Source organism: Ictalurus furcatus, chromosome 4 (genome assembly GCF_023375685.1).
Source record: "Ictalurus furcatus strain D&B chromosome 4, Billie_1.0, whole genome shotgun sequence".
Lineage (NCBI taxonomy): Eukaryota > Metazoa > Chordata > Actinopteri > Siluriformes > Ictaluridae > Ictalurus > Ictalurus furcatus.
The window spans coordinates 23,384,732-23,399,897 of record NC_071258.1 but is presented as its reverse complement, the minus strand read 5'-3'; the positions used below and the strand labels follow the sequence as shown (position 1 = coordinate 23,399,897).

At 38.6% G+C, this 15,166-nt stretch overlaps 1 protein-coding gene across 1 annotated transcript in view; it reads right to left on the bottom strand.

Annotated features, from left to right (window-relative positions):
• Nucleotides 1-2,607: 2,607 nt before the first annotated feature.
• The window catches only part of prx (periaxin), a 39,041-nt gene continuing 26,482 nt past the window's right edge, over nucleotides 2,608-15,166 (bottom strand). Inside the window, exon 8 of the mRNA XM_053622275.1 lies at nucleotides 2,608-15,150. Coding sequence (XP_053478250.1) covers nucleotides 4,006-15,150 — 11,145 coding nt within the window. The 3' untranslated portion in view covers nucleotides 2,608-4,005. The remainder of the gene's footprint in view (nucleotides 15,151-15,166) is intronic.

Genomic DNA, 15,166 nt, shown 5'->3' with positions numbered 1-15,166 from the left:
CCTCCTCCAAACACGGCGAGTTGAGTTGATGCCAAAGAGCTCCATTTTGGTCTCATCTGACCTCAACGCTTTCACCCAGTTGTCCTCAGAATCATTCAGATGTTCATTGGCAAACTTCAGACAGGGATGTATATGTGTTTTCTTGAGCAGCGGACCTTGCGCGCGCTGCAGGATTTCAGTCCTTCACGGCATAGTGTGTTACCAATTGTTTTCTTGGTGACTATGGTCCCAGCTGCCTTGAGATCATTGACAAGATCCTCCCGTGTAGTTCTGGGCTGATTCCTCACTGTTCTCATGATCAATGTAACTCCACGAGGTGAGATCTTGCATGGAGCCCCAGGCCGAGGGAGATTGACAGTTCTTTTGTGCTTCTTCCATTTGCGAATAATCGCACCAACTGTTGTCCCCTTCTCACCAAGCTGCTTGGCAATGGTCTTGTAGCCCATTCCAGACTTGTGTAGGTCTACAATCTTGTCCCTGACATCCTTGGAGAGCTCTTTGGTCTTGGCCATGGTGGAGAGTTTGGAATATGACTGATTGATTGCTTCTGTGGACAGGTGTCTTTTATACAGGTAACAAACTGATATTAGGAGCACTCCCTTTAAGAGTGTGCTCCTAATCTCAGCTCGTTACCTGTATAAAAGACACCTGGGAGCCAGAAATCTTTCTGATTGAGAGGGGGTCAAATACTTTTTTCCCTCATTAAAATGCAAATTAATTTATAAAATTTTTGACATGCGTTTTTCTGGATTTTTTTGTTGTTATTCTGTCTCTCACTGTTCAAATACAACTACCATTAAAATTATAGACTGATCATTTCTTTGTCAGTGGGCAAACGTACAAAATCAGCAGGGGATCAAATACTTTTTTCCCTCACTGTAGCACACAACAAAATTCAAGTGAAAACAAATAGAAATATTTTACAAAAAAAAAAAGAAAAAATGTGTTCACGCCAGGTGTCTCACCCTTCACCAACTTATGATTGTTAAAAGCACATCACTGGAGATCAGTTTCCTATAGAAAATGCAAAGTCAATTACTATTCCTTTGTTGTACAGCGTACCTAAGTTAATGAAAAGTCCGTTTATAATAATATATTTCAAGTTGTTCCGGCTAGTGCATGTATGCAGTGCTGTGTCATGACACCAATCAATGGCAAACAACTTACGTTTCTATGGTAACCTCTCACCCTCAGAGTCAAGCAGCTACCTAGCTAGTTTGTGGAGATGGCGAAAAGAAAGTATTCAGAAGAGCATCAAACATTTCAAAGTGGATGGACTGAAGTATATGCTTTTATTGAAAGCTCTGGTGCTCTGCTGTGTCTGATTTACATAGAACGTATTGCCTCGTTTAAAAAAATCAACTGTTAAGAGACATTTTGCATTTGCAGCAAAGTAGCCGGTGGGTGAAAGCCAAAGGAACGTGCAGAGCTCCAGCGTAAACTGCAAGCTGGACAGCATCAGACATAAGCGGCAACTGGAAGCCCGAATGCTGTCAGCTTTGCTGGCTCATTGGCAATTGTAAGACAAGGAAAACCTTTTACTGACGGAGGATATGTGATAAGTTTACTGTGAACACTCTCTGCTCTCTGTTCGCTTGTTAACACTTTCTTTGTTCCTGTGTTAACACCTTTTTCTCTTTGTTCCTCTGTTAACTCTTCCCAACCATGTACAGAGAGATAAAGTCCCTCACCGTTTGCGAATTCCTTTGTCTCCCTGAATACCGTTGTACATTTACATACCTTCCTGAATAACATTTGCTCGTACTCCTATGACTTCCTGAAAACCATATATGGAGTTGTTCCTGTCTTACATTGATATGCTTCCTATTTTATACATGCATACATGTTGATTATGTCAACTGAACTGTCTGTTGAATTGAACTGATTTCCAGAAGAAGGAGAAAATTATTCAGAAAATAAAAGACTGTTATTAAAATGCTCTAACCCAAAAAGAATGAGCACTGTATTACAAGCAAAAAGTGCTACAAAAATATAAATAAATATGAGCACACTTGTGCATCCAAGTAATTATAAGTTTTTCACTTTTTTCCCTAAAAAGGTTATATTTATTTTTACCTGAATTTTATTGGTAGAAAAAGTCTTACATGATGAATCTTGGTTTCATTGTTCACATGACAAATACATGCAATTTTAACAAGGCGTGTGTAGAGTTATTATATCCATGGTGTTTATTGCAAATAATGCACCATACAGTATGTAACTACATTACTTTGATGGAAGTTCTTGACATGTCTGCATACATGCACATGGAGTTTTATAATTTCCTAGCATTATTTTGCATACGCATATATTTTACCTTTATCTACTGAAGAAATTCAGAGATTCTTTTTTTTTTATATGGATTTAAAAAACAAACATTTATCACTTACTATCTTTTCACTTAGTTTCTTGAAGTTATTAATATAATATGGACATATTTTGAATTGAAAGTATTCAGTTACACTTTCCCTTTAAATAGCCATATTATTGTTGCCTATAATTGTATGCTAATTTCCCTTCTGTTATGTCTGGACTTATGGTTAAAAGAATAACCATTCTATTGTTGCTTTAAGCTAGTCACTTTTATTTCTGAATATCTGAGCAGAAATTATAATGATTGTACAAAACATATATATATATGAAAAAGGGCACTGGAATGATAAAGAAACATTTTTTAACTTGGAACTCATTTGCTCATTTTCTTTCTTTCTTTTTTTGTATTTAATTTTTTACAGTCAACTGAACAGGAGAGTGGAGTGCATACAGTATGTGAGCTTTGGGTTTTACACTGGGTGGTGCAATTAATGTTTTTTTTATGTGCATATGTATATATGCACTGAGACTATTAATTTTACATTAAATGCATATGGCAGTGCTATTACTTTATTCCAGTTGTTAAACCACAAATAATGTAAAAACAAACAAACAATCAAACAAAAAACAAACAAACAAACAAACCCACAGCTTAAGTCCTCATTCAAATTCAGAAATGTTGATTTTCAATTCCACAAGGACCCAATTAAACATTATTTATAATGTTATTTATGTTTAATGTTTATTATTTGCATAATACTATATACACTACATGAACAGCAAAAGGCACATGTCTTATCTAACAGTAAAGACTGCAGAAATTCAGAGTAATGAAAGAGCAGGTAAAATATTTTATTTAATATTTCATCAAGCTGAGAAATTGTGCTTTAAAAATGAAATGTAAAGGACATGCTAAAAACTATACAGTAATAATGGTCTGCATTTTATATTAATTAAAATTAATTAAAATTTCATACTCAGATCATGATTGAAATTATGAAAAATTATGCGGCAAAGAATTTCACAATGCACACTCAATCAAGACCAAAATCAAGAACACAAACCATTCCCACACAGACACATCAACATCATTGTACACATCCTTGCATCACATTTTAATGCATTTAAATATTTCTAAAAGTCATTATATTATATTATATTATGTGTCTTTAAAATTTTTATTAATTTTCATGTTAAATCAATTCATGGCACTAAAAATAATTTTTATTTAAAAAATATTTAAATATATACAGTTCATTCTTCTACAGTTTAGGTGTTATTTATTAAAACAATATTCCTCTTATATAAGGGAAGAAACACATGTTCAGCTTCAATAATAATAATAATTAAAAAAAAAAGTTAACACGAACATATGAAGCTTCAAAAACTATTATGTTTCCAATAAAAAAAATTCTACCTCAAATTCCACTCACCTTGTGATTTATTTTCACCTATGTGTTTATACGATCTAATGCATGACTTGCAGGTATGAGAAGTAGTACTAATAATCTAATTGAAGAAAGTAATTATCTGCATAAAGAATAATACTGACTGGTCAGTGCAAGTATATGAAATAAAATGTGTGCTACATTAAATAGTGACTGTATTTATGTAAATACATTCATTCTGTATAGCACCGAAAAAGCAACAACAATATAAAAATATTCCACTATACCTTGATTTACCCCTAATTTACTGTTTCCAGTGTGTACTTGAGCTGCTACTTGCAGATTCTGTTACCACAGTGAAAGTCCCTTCTTTTGTTGTGGTGACTGTGTGTTTTGGAGAAACATCCTGAGTGGAAAATTCAGTATTTGGCATCCTCCTGTAGAAACCTCCAGAAATCTCTTCACTGGAGTACTGTAAAGATGACTTGCTGTCCTTTGGAGATCCCTCTGGTGTGATCTGCAGGATGCCAGTGGAATGGGGGCTAAGAGTGACTTTGGGGATTTTAAACCAAGATATCGCCTCTTTTTCTTCCAACTCTTGACTGCTTCTAATATCTTCTATGGATCCAACCTCTTTTTGTGTTCTGTTCTTTCCTGAGACAGATCCAATTGAAATATTTGGTACTGGAGACTCAGAGCCTTGCTTTTCTTTTAACATTTCCACCCTGGCTTTTGAGGACACTACACAGCCATTTTCACTCTCCTCATCACCTTTTACAGATTTCTTCTTGAAACCTGGAAATGATATTTTTCCTGATTTATCTTTAGTGCCTTTGCTAGCTTCTGTGCTATTCTTATTCTCAGGTTCCATGCCCATCTCCAATTTCTCCTCTTCTCCCACATTTTTTGAGAATAGTGAAGAAAGCTCAGGTTTTGGCAACCTAAATTCTCCTGTTTTTAACTCTTCATCATTTGCCTCCTCCTCCCCAGAATTTGTTCCTTTACCCTTTGAATGTGACTTTTCAAAGCTTTGCTTCTTTATGATTTTTGGCACTTTAATTTTCTTATCTACAGTCTCAGCACTTGCTTTGCTAGTTACGGTAACATAGCTTTCTGTTTGGGAATTAACCAAAACAAAAACTGCTTTTGTTACTTTAGGGATATGAGGGCCCTCATACTGTATTTCAGGATTTGTGGTCAGGGAAGATCCTTTTGGTGATTTAATGTTGACTTTGGCTTCAGGTGAAGTTAAAGAACCAGCATCTGTAGGGGTACATTCTGTTGATACCAGTTTTCCTTGACATTTGCTTTTTACATTAGATTCAAAAATTTCTATTTCAGGCAGTTTGATATTAGACAACTTTGAGGATAAATGCTGACCTGCATTCACATTACTAGACTTACTTACATCTGTCTCCAATGTAGAAGTTTTTACTTTAGACATTCCAATATTGAACTTGGTACCTTTTACTTTTGGTCCCTTGACTTTCTCCTCTGATGCCAAGGGGCTGAGGTCAATACTGGGAAGCTCAAACTTTTTTTCCTTTTTACCATCTTTTGATAATCCGATATCCAATTCAAGATGTTTCACTGGGCCCTGTGTATCTATTGTTGGAATCTTTAATTTTTGCCATCCTCCTGTGTCCATTTCTTGAACTTCATTCCCTTTTAGCAGGGATTTATCCACAGTTGGCTGAGTAATATTTGGCAACTTTGCATTTTGTCCTTCTGTTTTCAAATCTGGAGATTCAATGTCTATTCTACCATGGGGTACTGAAACATCTATGTAGGGCACTTTGACATCAGATATCTTACATTTCCCACTGTGTAGGTTGATGTCCAAATCTGAAGAATACACAACCGTTTTTCGATGTGGTAATGATATTTCCACGGCTGGCATTCTAATTTTTGGCATCTTGAATTTCCCATATTTACCTTCCAGTTCTACATCTGGTGTGTCAGTGCAAGCTGTTTTGTATTGAGGTAGTAATATATCAACTTTAGGCTTTTTGATATGTGGTAACTTTAGGTTATCTCTTTCAAGGTTGAGGTTAGAAGAACTGGGGTCAACTAATGCCGCTTGCTTTACTTTTGGTAGGACAACATCCAAATCTACTTTTGGTACTGATATATCAACAGTTGGCATCTTTGGGATTTTTAAACTTCCCTCATAAGTGTTGATATCTGCCTCAGATACATCAATCTCAGATTTTGGCAGCAATGCCTCTCTCTCTGGTATGTATGGGGCTGTCAGGGCTATCTCCACTGAGGGCATTTTGACCTTTGCCTTTGTATCTAATGTTGGAGCCTTAAAATGCTCCTTGCTTTCTGCTCCCAAATCAAGCGAAGCATTCACATCTCCTTCAGGTTGTAGCTTCTTTATTTTGCCTTTTACTTTTCCATCAGCATTTATCCCTACAGATGGTATATTTTGTTCTATATCCAAATTAGCAGATGAGCTAAGTGCTTCTACTTGGGTGTCTTCACTTTTAAATTTTCCCCCAAATTTAGGCAGTGGAATTTTAGGCATTTTTAGAGTCACATCTGGGATGTCAAAACTTGCTCCAGATGATGGTCTGCTGCCCTCAGCTTTGAGAAGTTCAATGTCCTCTCTATCAGTGCCTTTACCTTTGGAAATACCAAAGTCAAGATCAACCTTAGGTGCTGATATATCAACACTTGGTAGCTTTACGGTTGACAATTTTAAATTACCACCTTTGCTTCGACAAACACTGGCATCAGGCATATTTATATCATTTATGTCTGGTCTGTGAATTTTTGACTCAGTATTTGGTGATTTAATTTTCGGTAATGAAAGTTCAAGGTCAGGCATATGTAGCTTTCCCCACATAGCAATATCACTTTCAAAATTACCAAATCCCTCAGCTTTTCCTTTTGGAAGTGATTGATCAATAGCTGGCATAGTGATTTTTCCACCATCAGGTTCCTCAATATTTGGAGATTTCAATTTTGGTATAGAAAAATCAACCTTGGGCATATGGAACTTTCCACCTTTATCAGCCTCACCATCAAGATCAACACCCCCTTTTCCTTTTGGCAAGGAGATATCAATACCAGGAATGTGAAACTGTCCATCATTTTTCTCAGGGCCTTTACCACTGTTATCAACCTTAGGCAGTGTTACTTTTGGTAAAGAAATGTCAATCTTTGGCAAATCAATCTTTCCTCCTTTTCCAGAAGGTCCTTCAATGTCAATTTCTCCTTTAGCCTGTATTTCTGGTAATGATATATCAAGGGATGGCATGTCAACTTTTCCAACTTTGATATCAGGGCTTTCCAAAGTAACCTTCCCCTCTGGTAATAACATTCCTGGTAGTGAAAGATCAACCATGGGCATTTGAAACATCTCCCCTTTATCAGGCATAACTTCAAAATTAGCACCCCCTTTTCCTTTTGGCAAGTGGATGTCAATATCTGGTATGTGAAACTTGCCACCTTTGATATCTGGACCCTCAACACTGACATTAAGCGTATGTGGTTTTACATTTGGTAAGCAAATGTCAAGTTTTGGCAAGTCAAGCTTTGCTCTTTTTCCAGACAAACCTTCAATGTCAATTTCAGCTTTAGCTTTCCCTTTTGGTAAAGAAATGTCAGTGTATGGCATGTCAACTTTCCCTTCTTTGATATCAGGACCTTCCACCTTAATCTTTCCCTTGGGTAACTTCACTCTTGGTAGAGAAAAATCAACATTGGGCATTTTAAACTTCCCCCCTTCACCATCCTCACCTTCAAGATCTACACCCCCTTTTACCTTTCCTTTTGGCATAGAGATGTCAATATCTGGCATGTGAAACTTTCTGCCCTTGATCTCAGGACCTTCAACACTGATATCAACCTTGGTTGGTTTTACTTTTGGTAAGGAAATGTCAAAATTTGGTAAGTCAATCTTTCCTCCTTTTCTAGACAGTCCTTCAATGTCAATTTCTCCTTCAGCCATTCCTTTTGGTAATGAAATGTCAGTGGATGGCATGTCAACTTTCCCGACGTTGATATCAGGGCCTTCCACATTAATATTACCCTCTGGTAACTTCATTCTTGGTAGGGAAAAAGCAACCTTTGGCATTTTAAACTCATGCTTGTTACAATCCTCACCTTCATGATTGACACCCCCTTTTACTTTTACTTTTGGTAGTGAGAAGTCAATATCTGGCACATGAAACTTGCCACCCTTCATCTCTCCACCCTCAACACTGACATCAAGCTCAGCAGGTTTTACTTTTGGTAAGGAAAAGTCTATCTTTGGTAAGTCAATCTTTCCTCTTTTTCCAGACTGTCCTTCAATGTCAATTTCTCCTTTAGCCTTCCCTTTTGGTAATGAAACATCAATGGATGGCATGTCAACTTTCCCTTTAGGTAATGAAATGTCAATTGACGGCATGTCAAATTTCCCAACTTTGATATCAGGGTCTTCCACGTTAATCTTACCCTCTGGTAACTTCATTCTTGGTAGTGACAGATCAACCTTTGGCATTTGAAACCTCCCTCCTTTATCTGTCTCAGCTTTGACATCAACACCCCCTTTTATTTTTCCTTTTGGCAGTGAGAAGTCAATATCTGGCATGTGAAACTTTCCACCTTTGATCTCGGGACCCTCCACTCTGACATCAAGGTCAGGGGGTTTTACTACTGGTAAGGAAATGTCCATCTTTGGTAAGTCAATCGTTCCTTGATTTCCAGACTGTCTTTCAATATCAATTTCTCCTTTAACCTTCCCTTTTGGTAATGAAATGTCAATTGCAGGCATGTCAATTTTCCCGACTTTGATATCAGCGCCTTCCACATTAATCTTACCCTCTGGTAACTTCATTCTTGGTAGTGAAAGATCAACCTTTGGCATTTTAAACTTCCCCCCTTTACCACCCTCGCCTTCAAGATCGGCGCCTCCTTTTACATTTCCTTTTGGCATAGAGATGTCAATATCTGGCATGTGAAACTTTCTGCCCTTGATCTCAGGACCACCAACACTGATATCAACCATGGTTGGTTTTACATTTGGTAAGGAAATGTCAAGATTTGGCAAGTCTATCTTTCCTCCTTTTCCAGACAGTCCTTCAATGTCAATTTCTCCTTTACCCATCCCTGTTGGTAATGAAATGTCAATTGCAGGCATGTCAATTTTCCCGACTTTGATATCAGGGCCTTCCACATTAATCTTACCCTCTGGTAACTTCATTCTTGGTAGTGAAAGATCAACCTTTGGCAGTTGAAACCTCCCTCCTTTATCTGCCTCACCTCTGACATCAACACCCCCTTTTACATTTCCTTTTGGCAGTGAGAAGTCAATATCTGGCATGTGAAACTTTCCACCTTTGATCTCGGGACCCTCCACTCTGAAATCAAGGTCAGGGGGTTTTACTACTGGTAAGGAAATGTCCATCTTTGGTAAATCTATATTTCCTCCTTTTCCAGACAGTCCATCAATGTCAATTTCTCCTTTACCCATCCCTTTTGGTAATGAAATGTCAATTGATGGCATGTCAATTTTCCCAATTTTGATATCAGGGCCTTCCACATTAATCTTACCCTCTGGTAACTTCATTCTTGGTAGTGAAAGATCAACCTTTGGCAGTTGAAACCGTCCTCCTTTATCTGCCTCATCTTTGAGATCAACACCTCCTTTTACTTTTCCTTTTGGCAGTGAGATGTCAATATCTGGCATGTGAAACTTTCCATCTTTGATCTGTGGAACCTCAACACTGATATCAAGGTAAGGGGGTTTTACTGTTGGTAAGGAAATGTCCATCTTTGGTAAATCAATCGTTCCTTGATTTCCAGACGGTCTTTCAATATCAGTTTCTCCTTTAGCCTTCCCTGTTGGTAATGAAATGTCAATTGATGGCATGTAAACTTTCCTGACATTGATATCAAGGCCTTCCACATTAATCTTGCCCTCTGGTAACTTCATTCTTGGTAGGGAAAAATCATCCTTTGGCATTTTAAACTCACCCCTGTTACCACGCTCACCTTCAAGATTGACACATCCTTTTACTTTTACTTTTGGAAGTGAGATGTCAATATCTGGCACATGAAATTTGCCACCCTTCATCTCTCGACCATCAACACTGACATCAAGCTCAGGAGGTTTTACTTTTGGTAAGGAAAAGTCTATCTTTGGTAAGTCAATCTTTCCTCTTTTTCCAGACTGTCCTTCAATGTCAATTTCTCCTTTACCCATCCCTTTTGGTAATGAAATGTCAATTGACGGCATGTCAAATTTCCCAACTTTGATATCAGGGCCTTCCACGTTAATCTTACCCTCTGGTAACTTCATTCTTGGTAGTGAAAGATCAACCTTTGGCATTTTAAACTTCCCCCCTTTACCACCCTCGCCTTCAAGATTGGCGCCTCCTTTTACATTTCCTTTTGGCATAGAGATGTCAATATCTGGCATGTGAACCTTTATGCCCTTGATCTCAGGACCACCAACACTGATATCAACCATGGTTGGTTTTACATTTGGTAAGGAAATGTCAAGATTTGGCAAGTCTATCTTTCCTCCTTTTCCAGACAGTCCTTCAATGTCAATTTCTCCTTTACCCATCCCTTTTGGTAATAAAACATCAATGGATGGCATGTCAACTTTCCCTTTTGGTAATGAAATGTCAATTGACGGCATGTCAAATTTCCCAACTTTGATATCAGGGCCTTCCACGTTAATCTTACCCTCTGGTAACTTCATTCTTGGTAGTGAAAGATCAACCTTTGGCAGCTGAAACCTCCCTCTTTTATCTGCCTCACCTTTGACATCAACACCCCCTTTTACTTTTCCTTTTGGCAGTGAGAAGTCAAGATCTGGCATGTGAAACTTTCCACCTTTGATCTCGGGACCCTCCACTCTGACATCAAGGTCAGGGGGTTTTACTACTGGTAAGGAAATGTCCATCTTTGGTAAGTCAATCGTTCCTTGATTTCCAGACTGTCTTTCAATATCGATTTCTCCTTTAACCTTCCCTTTTGGTAATGAAACATCAATGGATGGCATGTCAACTTTCCCTTTAGGTAATGAAATGTCAATTGACGGCATGTCAAATTTCCCAACTTTGATATCAGGGTCTTCCACGTTAATCTTACCCTCTGGTAACTTCATTCTTGGTAGTGAAAGATCAACCTTTGGCAGTTGAAACCTCCCTCCTTTATCTGCCTCACCTTTGACATCAACACCCCCTTTTACTTTTCCTTTTGGCAGTGAGAAGTCAAGATCTGGCATGTGAAACTTTCCACCTTTGATCTCGGGACCCTCCACTCTGACATCAAGGTCAGGGGGTTTTACTACTGGTAAGGAAATGTCCATCTTTGGTAAGTCAATCGTTCCTTGATTTCCAGACTGTCTTTCAATATCGATTTCTCCTTTAACCTTCCCTTTTGGTAATGAAATGTCAATTGACGGCATGTCAAATTTCCCAACTTTGATATCAGGGCCTTCCACGTTAATCTTACCCTCTGGTAACTTCATTCTTGGTAGTGAAAGATCAACCTTTGGCATTTTAAACTTCCCCCCTTTACCACCCTCGCCTTCAAGATTGGCGCCTCCTTTTACATTTCCTTTTGGCATAGAGATGTCAATATCTGGCATGTGAACCTTTCTGCCCTTGATCTCAGGACCACCAACACTGATATCAACCATGGTTGGTTTTACATTTGGTAAGGAAATGTCAAGATTTGGCAAGTCTATCTTTCCTCCTTTTCCAGACAGTCCTTCAATGTCAATTTCTCCTTTACCCATCCCTTTTGGTAATGAAACATCAATGGATGGCATGTCAACTTTCCCTTTTGGTAATGAAATGTCAATTGACGGCACGTCAATTTTCCCGACTTTGATATCAGGGCCTTCCACGTTAATCTTACCCTCTGGTAACTTCATTCTTGGTAGTGAAAGATCAACCTTTGGCAGTTGAAACCTCCCTCCTTTATCTGCCTCACCTTTGACATCAACAACCCCTTTTACTTTTCCTTTTGGCAGTGAGAAGTCAAGATCTGGCATGTGAAACTTTCCACCTTTGATCTCGGGACCCTCCACTCTGACATCAAGGTCAGGGGGTTTTACTGTTGGTAAGGAAATGTCCATCTTTGGTAAATCAATCGTTCCTTGATTTCCAGACGGTCTTTCAATATCAATTTCTCCTTTAGCCTTCCCTGTTGGTAATGAAATGTCAATGGATGGTATGTCAACTTTCCCTTTAGGTAATGAAATGTCAATTGACGGCATGTCAAATTTCCCAACTTTGATATCAGGGTCTTCCACGTTAATCTTACCCTCTGGTAACTTCATTCTTGGTAGTGAAAGATCAACCTTTGGCAGTTGAAACCTCCCTCCTTTATCTGCCTCACCTTTGACATCAACACCCCCTTTTACTTTTCCTTTTGGCAGTGAGAAGTCAAGATCTGGCATGTGAAACTTTCCACCTTTGATCTCGGGACCCTCCACTCTGACATCAAGGTCAGGGGGTTTTACTACTGGTAAGGAAATGTCCATCTTTGGTAAGTCAATCGTTCCTTGATTTCCAGACTGTCTTTCAATATCGATTTCTCCTTTAACCTTCCCTTTTGGTAATGAAACATCAATGGATGGCATGTCAACTTTCCCTTTAGGTAATGAAATGTCAATTGACGGCATGTCAAATTTCCCAACTTTGATATCAGGGTCTTCCACGTTAATCTTACCCTCTGGTAACTTCATTCTTGGTAGTGAAAGATCAACCTTTGGCAGTTGAAACCTCCCTCCTTTATCTGCCTCACCTTTGACATCAACACCCCCTTTTACTTTTCCTTTTGGCAGTGAGAAGTCAAGATCTGGCATGTGAAACTTTCCACCTTTGATCTCGGGACCCTCCACTCTGACATCAAGGTCAGGGGGTTTTACTACTGGTAAGGAAATGTCCATCTTTGGTAAGTCAATCGTTCCTTGATTTCCAGACTGTCTTTCAATATCGATTTCTCCTTTAACCTTCCCTTTTGGTAATGAAATGTCAATTGACGGCATGTCAAATTTCCCAACTTTGATATCAGGGCCTTCCACGTTAATCTTACCCTCTGGTAACTTCATTCTTGGTAGTGAAAGATCAACCTTTGGCATTTTAAACTTCCCCCCTTTACCACCCTCGCCTTCAAGATTGGCGCCTCCTTTTACATTTCCTTTTGGCATAGAGATGTCAATATCTGGCATGTGAACCTTTCTGCCCTTGATCTCAGGACCACCAACACTGATATCAACCATGGTTGGTTTTACATTTGGTAAGGAAATGTCAAGATTTGGCAAGTCTATCTTTCCTCCTTTTCCAGACAGTCCTTCAATGTCAATTTCTCCTTTACCCATTCCTTTTGGTAATGAAACATCAATGGATGGCATGTCAACTTTCCCTTTTGGTAATGAAATGTCAATTGACGGCATGTCAAATTTCCCAACTTTGATATCAGGGCCTTCCACGTTAATCTTACCCTCTGGTAACTTCATTCTTGGTAGTGAAAGATCAACCTTTGGCAGTTGAAACCTCCCTCCTTTATCTGCCTCACCTTTGACATCAACACCCCCTTTTACTTTTCCTTTTGGCAGTGAGAAGTCAAGATCTGGCATGTGAAACTTTCCACCTTTGATCTCGGGACCCTCCACTCTGACATCAAGGTCAGGGGGTTTTACTACTGGTAAGGAAATGTCCATGTTTGGTAAGTCAGTCGTTCCTTGATTTCCAGACTGTCTTTCAATATCGATTTCTCCTTTAACCTTCCCTTTTGGTAATGAAATGTCAATTGACGGCATGTCAAATTTCCCAACTTTGATATCAGGGCCTTCCACGTTAATCTTACCCTCTGGTAACTTCATTCTTGGTAGTGAAAGATCAACCTTTGGCATTTTAAACTTCCCCCCTTTACCACCCTCGCCTTCAAGATTGGCGCCTCCTTTTACATTTCCTTTTGGCATAGAGATGTCAATATCTGGCATGTGAACCTTTCTGCCCTTGATCTCAGGACCACCAACACTGATATCAACCATGGTTGGTTTTACATTTGGTAAGGAAATGTCAAGATTTGGCAAGTCTATCTTTCCTCCTTTTCCAGACAGTCCTTCAATGTCAATTTCTCCTTTACCCATCCCTTTTGGTAATGAAATGTCAATTGATGACATGTCAATTTTCCCGACTTTGATATCAGGGCCTTCCACATTAATCTTACCCTCTGGTAACTTCATTCTTGGTAGTGAAAGATCAACCTTTGGCAGTTGAAACCTCCCTCCTTTATCTGTCTCACCATTGAGATCAACACCCCCTTTTACATTTCCTTTTGGCAGTGAGATGTCAACATCTGGCATGTGATACTTTCTGCCCTTGATCTCAGGACCCTCAACACTGATGTCAACCTTGGGTGATGTTCCTTTTGGTAGGGAAATGTCAAGCTTTGACAAGTCACTTTTACCTGCTTTTCCAGAATGTCCTTCAAAGTCAATTTCTCCTTTAGCCATCCCTTTTGGTAATGATATGTCCATGGAATACATTCCAACATGACATGTTTTCACATCAGGGCCTTGCACTTTAATATTCCCCTCGGGTAACTTCATTGTTTGTAAGGAAAGATCAGTCTTAGGAATCTGATACTTCCCCCCTTTACTGTCCTCACCTTTAAGCTCAACATTTTTAACTTTTCTTTTTGGCAATGATATGTCAATATCTGGCACATGAAAATTGCCATTGTTGATCTCAGGCCCATGTATGTTAATATCAACTTCAGGTGATTTTATTTCTGGCATGGAAATGTCAAGCTTAGGCATTTGAATCTTTTCTCCTTTTCCAGAATGTCTTTCTAGGACAATTTCTCTTTCATCTTTACTTTTTACTAATGATATCTCAGTGGATGGCATCCTAATGTCCCCACATTTGACACCAGAGCCTTCACTGTTAATAAACAGCACATTTGTCCCTTTAGCCATGAATCCATCAGCTTCATCTTCAGGTCTTTGTTTTGTGTCTAGATTTAGATTTGGTACTGATATATCAGTTGCCATGCTGATTTTCTTTCCTTGCACACATTCATTAATATCTTTCATTTGCGATTTTGGGCTTTTTCCTTTGTCTTTTTGCATCTCTATTTCTCCTTTTGGTGTTGAAAGTTGTGTACCTTCTATGGATGATTTTATTTGTGTACCTTCTATGGATGATTTTATTTTACTCCTTGGAAATTTAATCTTTCTTGTCTCCTCATCATTAAGCTTCATACTTTCTAAATGTCCCGAACGCTCTGCAGTGACTTTTCCATGTTTTTTTTTTAGTTTAAATTTTGGGAGTGCAAACTCCACATCAACTGGAGTAAAGTCCAATCTACCTGATGGTCCCTCAACGTCCATTTCTGCTTCAGCTCTTGTTCTCTTTTTTAGCCTTTTCAATCCAAATCTTCCTCCTCTTTTCTTCTTTGCTTTGAATTGTTTCACACTTCTCACACTCTGAAAGGAAACATAA